The 17,247-nt window shown below is 43.0% G+C and overlaps 1 protein-coding gene across 1 annotated transcript in view; it reads left to right on the top strand.

The window, feature by feature from the left end:
- Nucleotides 1–17,247, top strand: part of LOC144507484 (mucin-5AC-like) — a 229,113-nt gene that overhangs the window by 24,087 nt on the left and 187,779 nt on the right. The window contains exons 14-20 of the mRNA XM_078234610.1: nt 1,243–1,398; nt 7,186–7,432; nt 7,520–7,575; nt 7,668–7,762; nt 10,177–10,331; nt 12,279–12,417; nt 15,946–16,050. Coding sequence (XP_078090736.1) covers nt 1,243–1,398; nt 7,186–7,432; nt 7,520–7,575; nt 7,668–7,762; nt 10,177–10,331; nt 12,279–12,417; nt 15,946–16,050 — 953 coding nt within the window. The remainder of the gene's footprint in view (nt 1–1,242; nt 1,399–7,185; nt 7,433–7,519; nt 7,576–7,667; nt 7,763–10,176; nt 10,332–12,278; nt 12,418–15,945; nt 16,051–17,247) is intronic.

Genomic DNA, 17,247 nt, shown 5'->3' with positions numbered 1-17,247 from the left:
CCTCTTCCCCTCCCATGTTTCAACTTCACAACCTATGCCGAGAGAAAGAAGGGTTCCAACTCCTCCAAACTGTTTGTTCAGCAGTAAACCATCAAAATCTAGACATTTCACCATTAATAAAAAATCAAGTTACTGGCAGGGAATAAGGTTTCTTAGACAAGCGGTGGATGCACATGTAAAATATTTCCTCCCACCTCATTACTCGATGCTGGAAGTCGAAATGCTCCCATTCAGGACCTTGCTGTGCCTTTTCTCTCTCCCCCTGTGCTTGCAGCAAATTGGCGAGGTTGCAGTTTACTGTCCAACTTTTGCTCCCGTTCACTAACTCAGCAGCTCCGACTGGTGACCCTGCTCAGCCTCCACTGGTCATAGCCTGGTCCCCATCCTGTTACACTGCCCCTATTGGTTGCCTCTCATACAGTCTATTTTGTGCCTGTTCCCATTGCTTCCACTCTCTGTTCTGGCTTTCCACCAGGCTTGTGTGGAGGGGGTTGGGAGTGACAAAGGGACAGCTACATATGATATCATAACTCTAAATGACCTTTCAAATCAAAGGTAAATCGGGGGGGCGAGGTGATCAGACATTGAGGGAGGGTGGGAAGCGTTGGACAACAAGGGGTTGGTGAGAGGTTCAGACATTGTGTGTGAGTGAGCCTGGATGGGGGGGTTGAGGTCAAGGAGGTGAGAGTCGGGTCAGGGGTTAGTATCAGGTTGGGGAGGTGCGGGCTGGGTCAGGGCAGTCTACTCCCGATCTAACGCAGATGGGAATGAGAGTTGAGCTCGCTAGTGGGGAGAGGTCAGAGAATCCCATGAAGGGTCCCCTGGGGTGTCAGGGTGTGAGGTGGTGGGAGGGATTGATCAGTCCTTCTGGGTGGGGGGGAGAGGTCGGAGGGAGGAGGGGGTCAGTCCCGGTTTTTACAATAATTATGAAGATATTTTAACCTTCTAACTGTGTCAGAGTTGCTGTTGATGAACACAGCATTTGAAGTTAGCGATTTAAATGACATTGTTGGATGGTTCCCAGTGCAATGCAACTGCCCAGAGGAAGTTAGCACTTTTGCGCAGCTGTGGTGTAAATGCCTACTCAGGAAATTCCAATAGGGATACCCCGAATCTAAAGCTGGGAGCCTGGAAGTTACTATTTCTCCACGGGGTGGCATATTAAATATTGTATAACCTTCAATGCAGTAAGAGCGGATGAGGTAACGATTCTCTTGTGATGACATCTCTTTGTTTTCCCAGGTTTATGTGGCACCTTCAATGATGAGGCAGATGATGACTTCCTATCTGCACAGGGCATCGTGGAGAGCACACCCACTACTTTCATTAATTCTTGGAAGACTGATGACAGTTGTCCCGAACCAAAAGTACCTTCTCCTTGTGTCAGTTCAGAAAACGGTAAGGTTCCATTCTAATGTGCATTCTGACTACAAGAGTGATAGATTTATTTTGTAATTTTTGTTGTACTAAGCCTGAGATTCAAGCTTCAGAACATTACAACCCTGGTGATGAGATGGTTCAGAAAACTGCGCTTTTAACTCAGCCATTGGATCTCCAACCTGGTTCAACCTAACGGCACTGAAACGTTTTCTCTTTGCTGAGGACAAGGAGTCTTGAATTTCATGTCACTAAAACGCGGCACGGTGGCACAGTGGTTAGCCCTGCTGCCTCACAGCGCCGGGGACCCAGGTTCGATTCCCGGCTTGGGTCGCTGTCTGTGTGGAGTTTGCACGTTCTCCCCATGTCTGTGTGGGGGGTTTCCTCCGGGTGCTCCGGTTTCCTCCCATCATCCAAAGATGTGCTGGTTAGGTGGATTGGCCATGCTAAATTCTCCCTCAGTGTACCCGAACAGGCGCCGGAGTGTGGCGACTAGGGGATTTTCATTGCAGTGTTAATGTAAGCCTTACTTGTAACTAGTAAATAAACTTTTTAACTTTACTTTTGCAATATCTCCAAGAAGCAAATTCACAGGTTCAAACTGTTGACAATTCTTTATTAGTGATCAGCAGTAGCACTGTAAGGGATGGTTGATTTGAAAAATGGAAGTATTCAAATTTGGCCCTGAACATGTGAGGCAATATTTTTAAGTGTATGTGTTTCAATATTGCAGGTATCAAATCCCATCTCAGCTACAGAATTTATAAACACCAAGGTCCTTATTTCTGCATTTGGGGGATTTGAAAGACCACAGGCAGGCTTGTTCAGTCACACCGGCCCCAAGACAGGAAATACCCACCTGAGGTCCATGGACCTTTAAATGGTCCGTCAAATTTTCCATCCCACCTGCGACCATTCCCGTGGTGGGCAGGAGTGAAAAATATAGTCCCCTCCTCGTGATAAAATTATTTCCTTAGCTACCTAATGATCAATTCCACATACTCATTTAAAACATGTATTCCTTAACTCAACATAGTGAGTAATTGTACAATTAATCCTGCGTTACTGTCACGTGATAATCTGCATCCCTTTTCCCCTCAGCAACTAAAAATCTAAAATGACATGTTCTTCTGTGAGACAGCTCTTTCTATGAACAAAAAATCCAGATTTCTTTAAATATGTGAATAAGTAAGAAGATTTTGTTTGTGTTTTAACGTTCGGATTCAACCATTAAAAAAAATCATCACACATGGAAATTTTATTACAGAAAATTATGCCAAACTACACTGCTCCCGTTTGAAAGATCCAAGAGGTGCTTTCTCTGTTTGCCATTCTACAGTGGATTACATGAAATACTATCAAGTAAGAAGTCCAGGTTATTTTGTTTTTTAAAAAATGGTTAATTGTTATGGCTAAGTGGTAACAGTCTCGCTTCTGAGTCATAAGGCTGTGGGTTCAAGTCCTACTCAAGAGACTGAGGTATATAATTCAGGCTGCTACTTCAGCATTGAGGGAGTGCTACATTGTCAGAAGTGTTGTACTTCATATGAGATCTTAAACTAAGGCCTCAATGGCCCACTTGGGGAGACATTTCAAAGAAGAATATGCGGCGAGATTCTCCGGCCTCCCAGGATTTCCCATTGATATTGATGTAGTTGGGACTTGTTGAAGTTGTACGGGATGTTGGTAAGGCCACACTTGGAATACTGTGTGCAGTTCTGGTCACCCTGTTAGAAAAGATATTATTAAACTAGAAAGAGTGCAGAAAAGATTTACTCGGATGCTACTGGGACTTGATGGTTTGAGTTATAAGGAGAGGCTGGATAGACTGGGACTTTTTTCTCTGGAGCGTAGGAGGCTTAGGGGTAATTTTATAGAGGTCTATAAAATAATGAGGGGCATAGATAAGGTTGATAGTCAACATCTTTTCCCAAAGATAGGGGAGTCTAAAACTAGAAGGCATAGGTTTAAGTGAGAGGGGAGAGATGCAAAAGTGCCCAGAGGAGAAAGTTTTTCACACACAGGGTGGTGAGTGTCTGGAACGAGCTGCCAGAGGTAGTAGTAGAGGTGGATACAATTTTGTCTTTTAAAAAACATTTAGACAGTTACACGGGTATGATGGCTATAGAGGGATATGGGTCAAATGCGGGCAATTGGGACTAGCTTAGTAAAAAAAAAAGGAGCAGCATGGACAAGTTTGGCCGAAGGGCCTGTTCCATGTTGTAAACCTCTATGACTCTATATCACTCCACGCTATCACGAAATCTGTGGGCGGGGGTGCGTTGCTGGCGGGACCGGAGAATCTCGCTAGTGTGATCGGCCGGAGAATTCCAGCCATGGAGTCCCTACTGAACCTGGCCAACAGCAGTTACCAACATCACTAAAACAGATGGCTTGATACTGCTGTGTGGAAAGGAGCAGCTTTTAATCCATTACAACAGTGACTACACTTCAAAACCATTTAACTTGCTGTAACATGCTTTTGACATTCCAAGGTTGTAAAAGGTGCTTTAAACGTTTTTCTATTTTTTCTTTATAATTTAAAATGATGCACAAAGTCTGCACAATTATGATAATTAATAGAAAATTGATCAGATGGATATGGGGGCAACAGTTGTAATGCCACATTGGACTAGTAATCCAGAGGCTCAGGACAATGCTCTGGGTTCAAATCCCACCATGGCAGATGGTGAAATTTGAATTCAATAAAAATTTGGAATTAGAAGTCTAAGGATGACAATGAAACCGTTGTCGATTGTCATAAAAACCCAACTGGTTCACTAATGTCCTTTAGGGATGGAAATCTGCTGTTCTTACCCGGTCAGGCCTACATGTGGCTCCAGATCCACAGCAATGTGGTCGCCTCATAAATGCCCTCTGAAATACATTCAGTTCGAGGTGGGTTAGGGATGGGCAATAAATGCTGGCCCAGCCAGCGACACCCACATCCTCTGAATGAATTTTTAAAAAAATGGCCGAGCAAACTAGCAAACCGCTGAGTTCAAGGGCAATAAGAGATGAGTAATAAATGCTGGTCTTTCGAGACATCAAACATTCCATATAAAGGGAAAGAAGCTTCTTAATCTATTGTGCAGTATGCATGAAGTTTTTTCTGTTGCGGATTGATAAAGGAAAATGAACAGGTGTGTACCACAAAATAATGCATCCAAAACCTGTAAAGCTGTATTGTTTAGTTTTGTACTCTGAAATCTAGCTAAAATAAACATGCATTGTGGACATAAGTTAATGATAGAATTATATGACACACTACCTTTTGAATTATGGCTAAGATTTTTCAAATATTAACTTAATTTACTTATTTAGATGTGTGTTGCTGCTACCTGTGCCTGTGAGAACATCAATGACTGTCTGTGCACTGGATTGGGAGCGTACGTTCATGAGTGTGCTGCTCATGGTGTCTTAGTGAGAAACTGGAGAGGAAACATTTGCAGTAAATAATGATTTTGTTTATGTTTTTAGTGAAATAAAATGATAAAATCAAAATTAGTGGGGTGAATTTGGGCATGACGGGAATTCAGAGCAGGTGGAATTGTGTTGGTTGTTCATTATATAATACACCTGTAACCAATGGAACTAAACATCATCTGGAGTTTATAATGAACAATTGATGTGATACTGACTATCCAGCCACCTAAAGCTTTCATAGCTTTCAATTAAATTACTTTTCTCTTTCAAATTCCAGAGAATATAGGCCCATTTTAATCAACCTCTCCATATATGGCAAAGGATTTTAATTGTGGGTTGTACCTACATACTAACTTTTTGTGACTCATGCACAAGGACTCCCAAATTCCTCTGAATACCAACATTTTTACTCTCTCATTTTCCAAAAAAGTACTCCACTAATCCAGTGGCAAAGTGGATAGTTTCACACTTCCCCACAATATAACCCATCTGTCACCTTATTGCCCAATCATTTCACGATTTGTATCCTCCTCACAGCTTACCCTCTGACCTAGCATTGTGTGATCAGTAAACACTCGTGCGCTCAGAAATTTAATGTAGTTTTTAATGTAGATTGTAAATAACCAATTGTCAGGCATTGATCCTTGCACACTATGCTAGTTATGCCCCGCCAGAATGGAAATGACTAGTTTGTGGCAATCCTCAATCAACATTAATTTATTAACTCAATCCCATGAACCCTAAACTTATGTAACAAGCTTCTGTGTGATATCTTATTGAACGCCCTCTGAACATCCAAATATATTACACTTACTGCCTTCCCTGTTCAACCCTGCTACTTACGCCCTCAAAAAATCTCCAATGGATTTTTCAAACATGATTTCCCTTTCATAAAGTCATGTCAATTCTGCCTCATTATAGTGTGATTTTCAAGTGCCCCGTTACCACATCCTTAAAATTAGATTCTAGCACTTTCTCTGCTACTGATGTCAGGCTAACTGACTTAGAGGGCGGAATTTTATGAGATTTTTTCGAAGTGTCCAGCTAGTCTGAAAATGGGAGAGTTTCAGATCCGTTTTTGGGTGAGTTTTCATGCCCAATCTTATGCACTCTGTCTCTAAAAAGATGGGCTTGTCAGTTTCTAGCCAGAGAGGCTCTGGGCGGGGCTTAACTCACCAGACAGCCTGTAGACGGAGGTATTGCACATGTGCAGACCTCTGATGCTGCACATGCGCATTAACAGTAGCAGGGGTCTTACAGACAGAGAGAGAGCTGTCAGGCCCCTGCTACTGCAGGCAGCCTCAAAGAACAACCCCCCTGCAATTGCGGGGGCCTGCGGCCCAAGGTGCATGCACCGTTGCCCAGACCAATCGCAGACCTCCTCCGTCCCCACTGATGGCGGCCCCGCCACCCAGACCTATTCCGGCCCAGCTGTCCTTTCCCAGCGATCGCATGCAGAGTGGCAGTGGGCCCCATTCCCATAGGCCCCGACTCCTGGCACTGCCAGGTGGGGATTGCCCAGGTGTCAGGCTGGCATTGCCAAGGTGCCAGGGTGGCACTGCCAGTCTGGCACTGCCCAAGGGGCACCCCTGCCTTGCACTTGGCCTGCCCAGGGGGCTCTAATGGCCTCCAGTTCCACCGGCGAGGACAACGCGACTGCTCCTTGTTCATGGGGAGCAGGTGTTTTCCTCGCTGGAGAGAACCTCTCCTGGCGACGCCATAAAGGCAAATGAGTCCGGACAATCGAACATCGGGCTCACTGAACACATAGAAATGAGCAAACACACAAATTTAAATAAATTAGTCAGCCTCTTGCCCATTTCCTGCGAGAAGCTGAACATGCCGGAAACCCGGGTGTCATATAATCACGACAGGCGTGAAAACCGGCGCCATTCGCGCTAGTCGCTTTACGCCTAATTTTATGACGTTTTCCCACTGCAAAATGGGCATAAAACACCCGTAAAATTCCACCCATAATGCCCTGTTTTCTCCCTCCCTCCCATCATGAAAAATCGGGTTACATTTCCTACTTTTCAATTCATATACTACATTCTAGAATCTAGGGAATTCTGGAAGATCCCAATCCATCCACTATCTCTGCAACCACCTTTATTAAAACTCTAGGATGTGATCCAGAAAGTTGTCAGGCATTACTTTTACTCGTACCTTCTCTTACTTAAAAATTAAATTAACTTCCTCACTCTCGTTTTGACCCTTGGTTCTCAACAAAGTATGTTCTTTACATCCTCCGCTGTGAAGACAGACAAAGAAATGTTGTTTAATGTTTCTGCTATTTCCTTATTCCTCGTTGTAATCTCTGGCTTTAAGTGACCTCACTAATTTTCTTCTTTGTACTAATGAAAGCCTTATATTTCTACCTAGATAAACCATGCGCCAACACTCAGGTCTTTGAGAATGACATGATGGCCTGTAACCGCACCTGTCAATCGCTATCCAAATATGATTACACCTGCAGAGTTAAGGATATCCCAGTTTTTGGCTGTGGATGTCCTGAGGGGAAGTACATGGACAACGCTGGAGTTTGTATTGATAAATCAGACTGCCCCTGTTACTTTGGTGAACTGGTTATCAAAAAAGGGCAGAGCATCACTCAGAACGGTAGGACCTGGTAAGCATATTGGATCATATCCTGCCAACATTGAGTAAATAATTTACTAAATATGTGTTCAAAATATAACTGTTTTTTCTCATTCAGCACTTGTGAAAATGGGCAACTTTCCTGTCCCGCAATTCCTACCACCGCCCGTCCAGGTGAGCTGTTGCATCTATTTCATCAGTTGGTAATTGACACAAGTGTTTAATCAAAATTTGTTTTTAACAAACATTGGGATTTTCTTTCTTAGGATGTACAAATGGGAAAGTTTATGATGATTGTATCAATGTGATCTTAAGTAAAAAGAACAATGCAAAGACATGCAGACGTCAAAATTTGTCAAACGTAAGTGATACTTGTCCATTCATCGATTTGTCATTTTGCGGGCTTTAATTTACACCAAAGGGAAGTGAATAATGACTGAACGGTTTCTTTAAGAGGGGATTTTGGATGGACACCGATGTGAAAATGTTGATGCAACAAGGAACCTAGCTGACTGAAGCCTAGTATTTGAGGGCACCTCAGGAAATAGTATCGCATTGCATTTCAGCTGGTGTGAAACTAATCGTAGAAAGTTCACTGTACTGCCATGGAGACATCTTAAACTTGAGTTTTAATATCTGTGGAGAGCCGGTTCTCTCCTAAAGATCAGACGGCACAGTTTTCTTGTGTCTGGACAAAGTGCGACCAGTCTCTGATTAGATTTGATTTGATTTGATTTATTATTGTCACATGTATTGACATACAGTGAAAAGTATTGTTTCTTGCATGCTATGCAGACAAAGCATACCGTTCATAGAGAAGGAAATGAGAGAGTGCAGAATGTAGTGTTGCAGTCATAGTTAGGGTGTGGAGAAAGATCAACTAAATGCAAGGTAGGTCCATTCAAAAGTCTGATGGCAGCAGGGAAGAAGCTGTTCTTGAGTTGGTTGGTAAGTGACCTCAGACTTTTGTATCTTTTTCCCAACGGAAGAAGGTGGAAGGGAGAATGTCATTGATGTGTGGGGTCTTTAATTATGCTGGCTGCTTTTCTGAGGTAGCGGGAAGTGTAGACAGAGTCAGTGGATGGGAGACTGATGGATTGGGCTACATTCATGACCTTTTGTAGTTCCTTGCAGTCTTGGGCAGAGCAGGAGCCATACCAAGCTGTGATACAACCAGAAAGAATGCTTTCTATGGTGCATCTGTAAAGGTTGGTGAGAATCGTAGCTGACATGCCAAATTTCCTTAGTCTTCTGAGAAAAGGTATTGGTGGGCTTTCTCAACTGTAATGTCGGCATGGGGGGACCAGGACAGGTTATTGGTGGTCTGGACACCTAAAAACTTGAAGCTCTCGACCCTTTCTACTTCATCCCCGTTGATGTAGACAGGGGCATTTTCTCCTTTACACTTCCTGAAGTCGATGACAGTCTCCTTCGTTTTGTTGACATTGAGGGAGAGATTATTGTTGCCGCACCAATTCACCAGATTCTCTATCTCATTCCTGTACTCTGTCTCGTCATTGTTTGAGATCCGACCCACCACGGTGGTGTCGTCAGCAAACTTGAAAATCGAATTGGAGGGGAATTTGGCCACAAAGTCATAGGTGTATAAGGAGTATAGCAGGGGGCTGAGAACACAGCCTTGTGGGGCACCGGTGTTGAGGATGATCATGGAGGAGGTTTTGTTGCCTATCCTTACTGATTGTGTCTGTTGGTTAGCACGTTCAGGGTCCAGTTGCAGAGGGAGGTGCCAAGGCCCAGGCCACGGAGTTTGGAGATGAGTTTTGTGGAAATAATGGTGTTGAAGGCTGAGCTGTAGTCAATAAATAGGAGTCTGATAAAGGTGTCCTTTTCCAGGGTTGAGTGCAGGGCCAGGGAGATGGCGTCTGCTGTGGACCTGTTACGGTGATAGGCAAACTGTAGTGGATCCACGTCGCCTGGGAGGCTGGAATTGATTTGTGCCATGACTAACCTTTCGAAGCATTTCATAATGATGGATGTCAGAGCCACCAGCCAATAGTCATTAAGGCACGCTGCTTGGTTTTTCTTAGGTACCAGGAAGATTGTCGTCTTCTTGAAGCAGATAGGGACCTCAGATTGTTGTAAAGAGAGGTTGAACATGTCTGTGAATACCCACCACCAGCTGATCCATGCAGGATCTGAGTGCTTTTCCAGGTACCCCATCTGGGCCAGTTGCTTTCCATGGGTTGACCTTCGAGAAAGCTGCTCTGACATCTGTAATGGTGACCCCAGATACAGATTCATCCAGAGTCATGCAATGTGCCCTACAGTACATGCATCATAAGTAAACAACTCCCATAAGACTATAAGATATAGAAGCAGAATTAGGCCATTCAGCCCTTCAAATCTGCTCCAACATTCAATCATGGCTGATATGTTTGTCAAACCCATTCTCCCGCCTTTTCTCTGTAACCTTTGATCCCTTTACCAATCAAGAACCTATATATCTCTGCCTTAAATACACTCAATGACTTGGTCTCTACAGCCTTCTGTGGCAATGAATTCCACAGATTCACTAACCATTCTTAATTTTTGCCTCTACCTCTAAATTTAAACAGGTGCAGTCAAACAGAATTAATTTCAATGCAGAATATAGGTGATGTCATTTTCATCTTGCTGAATGTTGTGTAATACTTGATTTAGAGTAATTGTGTAAAATTAATAATTACAATGCGATGCAAATCCGTATTGTTTGTTTCTCAGTGGATTTAACACACTGAACTAGGAAAAACAAATGATTTGTGTTTTCTTTCCTAGAAGTTGGATAGCCGCTGTGTCCCTGGCTGTGTCTGTGCTGGTGATCTTGTGGAAGATGACAATGGAAGATGTATTGCTCCTGAACAGTGCCCTTGTTCATATGGAGGAGAAAGTCATGCTGCAGGAAAAACAATCCAAAAGGACTGCAATAACTGGTGCGATTAAATAATTTAAAAGAACATTTATACCACTCTTCTAGGATATTGGACCATGATGAATGTTGTAGAGGGGAGGTGGTGGTATTGCCACTGGATTAGTAATCCAGAGACCCAGAGAGATTCTCTGGGGACCCAGGTTCTAATCCCACCATGGCAAATGGTGAAATTTAATTCAATAAAACAATAATCTGAAATTAAAAGTTTAACAATGACCATCAAACCACTGTTGTAAAAACCCATTTGGTTCACTGATGCCCTTTAGGGAAGGAAAATCTGGTGTTCTTACCTGCCTACATATCACTCCAAATCCCTTTGAAATGGCCTGGGAAGCCACTCAGTTGAAGGGTAATTAGGGATAGGGAGTAAATGCTGGCCCAGCCAACGACACGCACATCACATGAAAGAATAAAATAACAATCTGTTACCTTAAGGAATACCCAAATTCCTATATTAAGTTCAGTCTGCTGAAATGCCAATGTCAACAATTTAAATAGACTTGATTGTGGTTTTCCAATCTAATGACATCTCTGATATCAATGACTGGTTAATACAACTTGAAAAGACAAGGGAAGCTGAAATGTAACTACAGAAAAACAACTTGAAGTATGATCTTGGACATAGAGAAAATAAGACAAAGTAGGATATCTACTGCTGTTAAAGTTAAACTTCACATTGCAATGAAGTTGCTGTGAAAATCCTCTAGTCGCCACACTCCGGTGCCTGTTCGGGTACACTGAAGGAGAATTTATCATGGTCAATTCACTAACCCTGCACATCTTTGGACTGTGGGAGGAAACTGGAGAACCCCGAGGAAACCCATGCAGACACTGGGAGAATGTGCAAACTCCACACAGACAGTGACCAAGCTGGGAATCGAACCCAGGTCTCTGGTGCTGTGAGGCAGCAGTGCTAACCACTGTGCCACCGTGCCGCTGAGTGTTTAGTTTCAGACGTTGCATCATTCTCTTTAGCTGTGGATGTGTCGGTTCCCTGTACCATCTTACACAATGCAGGGGATTTACAGTCCCATTATTGGTAGAAAGTTACATTAAGTTGTAGTGTATTGGTCCCAGTTTAGTCTGTGTTGGTCCCACATGCTGTTATATGACCTCTTGTTTCCATAATGGCGCCATTGTCCATAATTTCTACCTTTATTCCTAACCACGCCCTGCGAGACTTAAACATTGTGCAACGTTGCTCAGGAACGTTTTTGTTCTGTTTTGGGATCCATGTGGGTTGAAATCATGCTTTCCACCTTTCAATACATAAATTAATTCCTTTCTGAAAACAGCAGCCTAAGGATTTACATGCACATTTGTTCCTGTTTCTGATACTAATATTGCATAGAGTGATTCACTTTGACAATCAAGTCCTTAGCCATTTATCCATAAACTGAAAAAGTATCAAACTTCCTGTTTGTTTTGTCATTTCTGTCACCATTTGACCAATGCAGCCCTGGAAAAAACAAGAAAAGCATGAAAAAAATTATATATATATATATCATTGTGCTGCACACTGGATCACATGATTCCAAATAATGGGGTTTTCAAAGCAATGGAAGAAATCTGGAACTTTGGGAGGGAGCTGTCATCAGCTGATGGATAGGTTCAGTGCTTCAATAGCCGAGACTGAAATAACAATGCTCTTAACAAAGTATTTTTCTTGCATCCTATTTTATGTCACAGTTGCAGTCTGAGCAGCATCTTTTATCAGGGAGCTATTGAATATGAAAATTTAATTTTCAAGCAAAGTCTAAAATGGTGTTGCTCATGAGTAACGTGGCCTTCCCCTCACTTTGCAACAACCACCACCACTTGTATTTACACAGCACCATTAACATTGCGAGATGCTTCATGGTCGAGTTATCTGACAAAATGTGCCTTCCGTGTCCACATCTGAATGGCATTATGGAAACAGCATTACTTTTTTTTGGTTATATTGCAGCCTCTGCAAAGCAGGAAGATGGCATTGTACGGATAAGCGATGTCCAAAGACCTGCCAGGTTCATGGAGATGGTCAATATATAACCTTTGATGGAAAGAGATACATGTTTGATGGCAACTGTGAATATGTTTTAGCTGAGGTAACTGAACAAGAATAAATGATGAACTAAGTTGCTGATCTTGTAGTTAACTACATCCATTCAGGATGTATTTACATGTTCTAAACTATATTGATGTAGATTTCACACAGGATTTGCAGACTCCCATGTCTTACAAACAATAATATATTGTAGACACACACAGATACTCCTACGATTCAAATCCTAGTGACGCAGATTTATTACTTTTTCCCACTCTTCAAGTAATGTGGAACATTTTCCCTCTTTCCCTTTTTGCATTTGGGGTATAGGAGAAGACGCAAATATGTCTATAACATGGAACCAAAAAGAAAGTTTACAGGATATTGCATTTGTTTGTGCCAGCTCTTTGCCAGAACAATTAATAATAAATGGTAGTAATGTGGTATGGAATGGATTGAATTTGGATTGTGATAAAAGGGCTCTTTATGGGTGTTTAGCTGCTCCTATATTTCCCTCAAAACATTAATCCCATCTTCTGCCCTTCTTTCTTCCTTCATTATCATCCATTTCACCTTCCTACTATCGTCATCCATTTAATTACTCTAATTTTGCCATTGATTTTAGAAACATAGAAACATAGAAAACTACAGCACAAAACAGGCCCTTCGGCCCCACAAGTTGTGCCGAACATATCCCTACCTTTTAGGCCTACCTATAACCCTCCATCCTATTAATTCCCATGTACTCATCCAGGAGTCTCTTAAAAGACCCTATTGAGTTTGCCTCCACCACCGCTGACGGCAGCCGATTCCACTCGCCCACCACCCTCTGTGTGAAAAACTTCCCCCTAACATTTCCCCTGTACCTACCCCCCAGCACCTTAAACCTGTGTCCTCTCGTAGCAGCCATTTCCATCCTGGGAAAAAGCCTCTGAGAGTCCACCCGATCTATGCCTCTCAACATCTTATATACCTCTATTAGGTCTCCTCTCATCCTACGTCTCTCCAAGGAGAAAAGACCGAGCTCCCTCAGCCTATCCTCATAAGGCATGCCACTCAATCCAGGCAACATCCTTGTAAATCTCCTCTGCACCCTTTCAATCTTTTCCACATCCTTCCTGTAATGAGGTGACCAGAACTGAGCACAGTACTCCAAGTGGGGTCGGACGAGGGTCTTATATAGCTGCATCATTATCCCCGGACTCCTAAACTCAATCGCTCAATTGATAAAGGCCAGCACACCATACGCCTTCTTAACCACCTCCTCCACCAGCGGGGCCGATTTTAGAGTCCTATGGACCCGGACCCCAAGGTCCTTCTGATCCTCTACATTACTGAGTCTTTCCCTTTATATTGTACTCCTTCATCCCATTTGACCTGCCAAAATGGACCACTACGCATTTATCTGGGTTGAAGTCCATCTGCCACTTCTCCGCCCAGTCTTGCATCCTATCTATGTCCCTCTGTAACTTCTGACATCCCTCCAGACTATCCACAACCCCACCAACCTTCGTGTCATCGGCAGACTTACCAACCCATCCCTCCATTTCCTCATCCAGGTCATTTATGAAAATGACAAACAGCAAGGGTCCCAGAACAGATCCCTGGGGCACACCACTGGTGACCGACCTCCAATTAGAAAAAGACCCATCTATACACACTCTCTGCCTCCTTTGGGCAAGCCAGTTCTGGATCCACAGGGCAGCAGCCCCTTGGATCCCATGCCCTCTCACTTTTTCGAGAAGCCTTGCATGGGAGACCTTATTTTCCTTTATGTCTCCCCTTCATTTTCTACTGTTTACTTTCCTCTCATTGTAGTCTTTCCACTCTTTCCATCCAGTCCATCCTCTCCTCCCCATTCACTTCCTCTTCCTATCCCCTTCGGCAGGTGATCTGCTCATCTCCTCTCATTGTATTCTTCCGCCCTCCCTCCAGTCTTCTTCCCTACCTTACCACACATTCCTTCTCATTTGTTTTACCCTGACCAATTCTATATTGGCAGTGGTCTCACTCTTCTTTCTCTGATTCTAGTGAATTGCTATCTGTTTCGATGGTGGATGGAAATTTCCATTTCCATAAGAGCTGGGAATCCAGGCCATTAGGGCTGGTAGCATCACAAAGAGGAGGAGGAACACATGCACGCTACAGGCCTCAATAAGGTCACTCCTCCTCCTCCTCTTCAATAAATATAACCTTGGGAAACCATCATCTCATTTCAACCTTTCTGTCTCAAGCTTTGGGTTGAGTAGGTAACAGTGTCAGGAAAAAGTACCTTTATCGGTCTTCAGCTCCCATTCCAATGATGTGATCGGTTTCAACAGCCCCCAATGTGTGAAACATTAACAAGTCTTGGTCACCCTGTTATTGGAAATACATTGATAAACTGGGAAGAGTGCAACATAGATTCATGAGGATGTTGTCAGGATAGTGGGCCTGAGTTATAGGGAGAGGTTGGCCAGGCTAGGACTTTATTCCTTGGATCGTAGGAGAATGAGGGGTGACTTTATTGAGGTGTATAAAATGAGGGGCATAAATAGGATGAACGCGCATAGGGTGGAATTGTACAGCCTTGCTCGTCCCAAAACCATAAAATCCCGCCCAAGGTCATAGAAATCATAGAAACCCTACGGCACAGAAGGAGGCCATTTGGCCCATCGAGTCTGCAATAGACCTTCCCATGGTCCGCCCCTCACCCGCTCTGATTCCTGTGGTGGGTGGGGTGGTAAAATCCTGGCCATAGTCCCTTTGTCATGATGTGGAGATGCCGGCGTTGGACTGGGGTAAACACAGTAAGAAGTTTAACAACACCAGGTTAAAGTCCAACAGGTTTATTTGGTAGCAAAAGCCACACAAGCCTTCGAGGCTCTAAGCCCCTTCTTCAGGTGAGTGGGAATTCTGTTCACAAACAGAACTTATAAAGACACAGACTCAATTTACCCATTGTTTTGTTTCTTAAAGACTGGATTAGTTGTAAGTATTCGCATTCCAACCATTATTCATGTAAATTGAGTCTGTGTCTTTATAAGTTCTGTTTGTGAACAGAATTCCCACTCACCTGAAGAAGGGGCTTAGAGCCTCGAAAGCTTGTGTGGCTTTTGCTACCAAATAAACCTGTTGGACTTTAACCTGGTGTTGTTAAACTTCTTACATAGTCCCTTTCCCAGGGAAGGGGAATTGAAAACTAGAGGACATAGGTTTAAGGTCAGATTTAAAAGGGACCTGAGGGGCAACTTCTTCACACAGAAGGTGGTGTGTATATGGAATGAGGTGCCCGAGGAAGTGGTTGAGGCAGGTACAATGGCAACATTGAAAAAGCATTTGGATAAGTACATGGATGGGAAAGGATTAGAGGGATATGGGTCAAATGCAGGCAATTGGGACTAGCTGGGAGGGCACAATGGTCAGCATGGATCAGTTGGGCCGAAGGGCCTGTTTCCATGCTCTATGATTCTAAGCTGACACACAAATGAAAAAAAGTGATTGTTAACATCTAAAACTGAAGGTTTGCTTGCATGGTGCCTGATAGAAGAATAAAAACATTTTATTGTTCTATAATTTCTTACATTTTAACTTTTATTTTTCTCTTTAGGATTATTGTAGTGAAGGAAAGGGGACATTCCAAATATTAACAGAAAGTGTTCCATGTTGTGAAAATGGCGTGACATGCTCCAGAAATATCAAAATTTTACTTGTGGTTTGTATTTTTTAAATTATTGATTTTGAACCATAGTGTGGATAAAGGACATACCTTTAGGTCCATAGAGTACAAAGCTTTCTAGTTGGCTTAAATTGTAGAGAAACTGAAGAACAATGACCACATGGTCTACATCGACTCAATATTATTGCTGCAAAATATCTTCATCATTGGAAATTAGGAACAATTCCATTTGTCTTCAAAGCACACAAGGAGGGGATATTCTTGGCACTGCCCCCAGGCTCACAGTCCACCGCCATCCTTCTTGTCGAGCCTTGTCAGAATTTTATGTTTCAGTGAGATTGCCATTCATTCTTCTAAATTCGATAGAATGCAGGCTCATTGTCCTCAATTTCTCCTCATGGGACTATCCCAGTAATCCACCTTCTCTGTACTCCCACACTGGCCAGTATATCCTTGCTTAAGTATGGAAACCAAAACTGTATGCAACACTCCTGGTACAGTCTCGCCAAGGCTCTGTTCAATTGGAAGACATCTTTACTCCTGCACTCGAGTCCTCTTGCAATAAAGGCCAACAATCCATTTACCTTCTTAATTGCTTGATGCACCTGCACACTAATTTTCAATGACTGATGGACAATTATATCCAGGCCCCTCTAGACATTAACATTTCAAAATCTCTCAACATTTTAAAAATACTTTGCATTTCTGTTTGTCCGACCAAAGTGGATAACTTCATGTCTTTTCACATTAAATTGCACCTACCATGTTCTTTCCTACTCACTTCCCCATGTCTAAATTCCCTTGAAGCATCTTCACATCTTCCTCACAATTCACATTCCCAACTAGTCATCGGCAAACTTGGAAATATTACATCAGGTGCCCAATTCCAAATCATTGATAAAGAATAGCTGGGGCCTAAGTACTGATCCTTGTACGTCCCCACTAGTTGCAGCTTGCCAACCTGAGAATGACCTGTTTATTTCTACTCCTGGTTTTTTGTCCGTTAACCATTTCTCAATCCATGCCGCTATATTACCACTGCCACTGACCACCCCGCCCACCCCCCCAACCCACACACACACACAATCCATTTGATCTAACTGTGTTTACCAACCTTTTGAGTAGGACCTTATCAAAATCCTTCTGAAAATCCAAATTAATTACATCCACTGGCTCTCCCTTATCCACTCTGCTAGTTAGATCCCCAGTAATCGTGCTTACAGGGGTTCAAGG

Source organism: Mustelus asterias, chromosome 19 (assembly GCF_964213995.1).
Source record: "Mustelus asterias chromosome 19, sMusAst1.hap1.1, whole genome shotgun sequence".
Taxonomy (NCBI): domain Eukaryota; kingdom Metazoa; phylum Chordata; class Chondrichthyes; order Carcharhiniformes; family Triakidae; genus Mustelus; species Mustelus asterias.
This window is presented reverse-complemented; position numbering and strand designations above follow the sequence as displayed.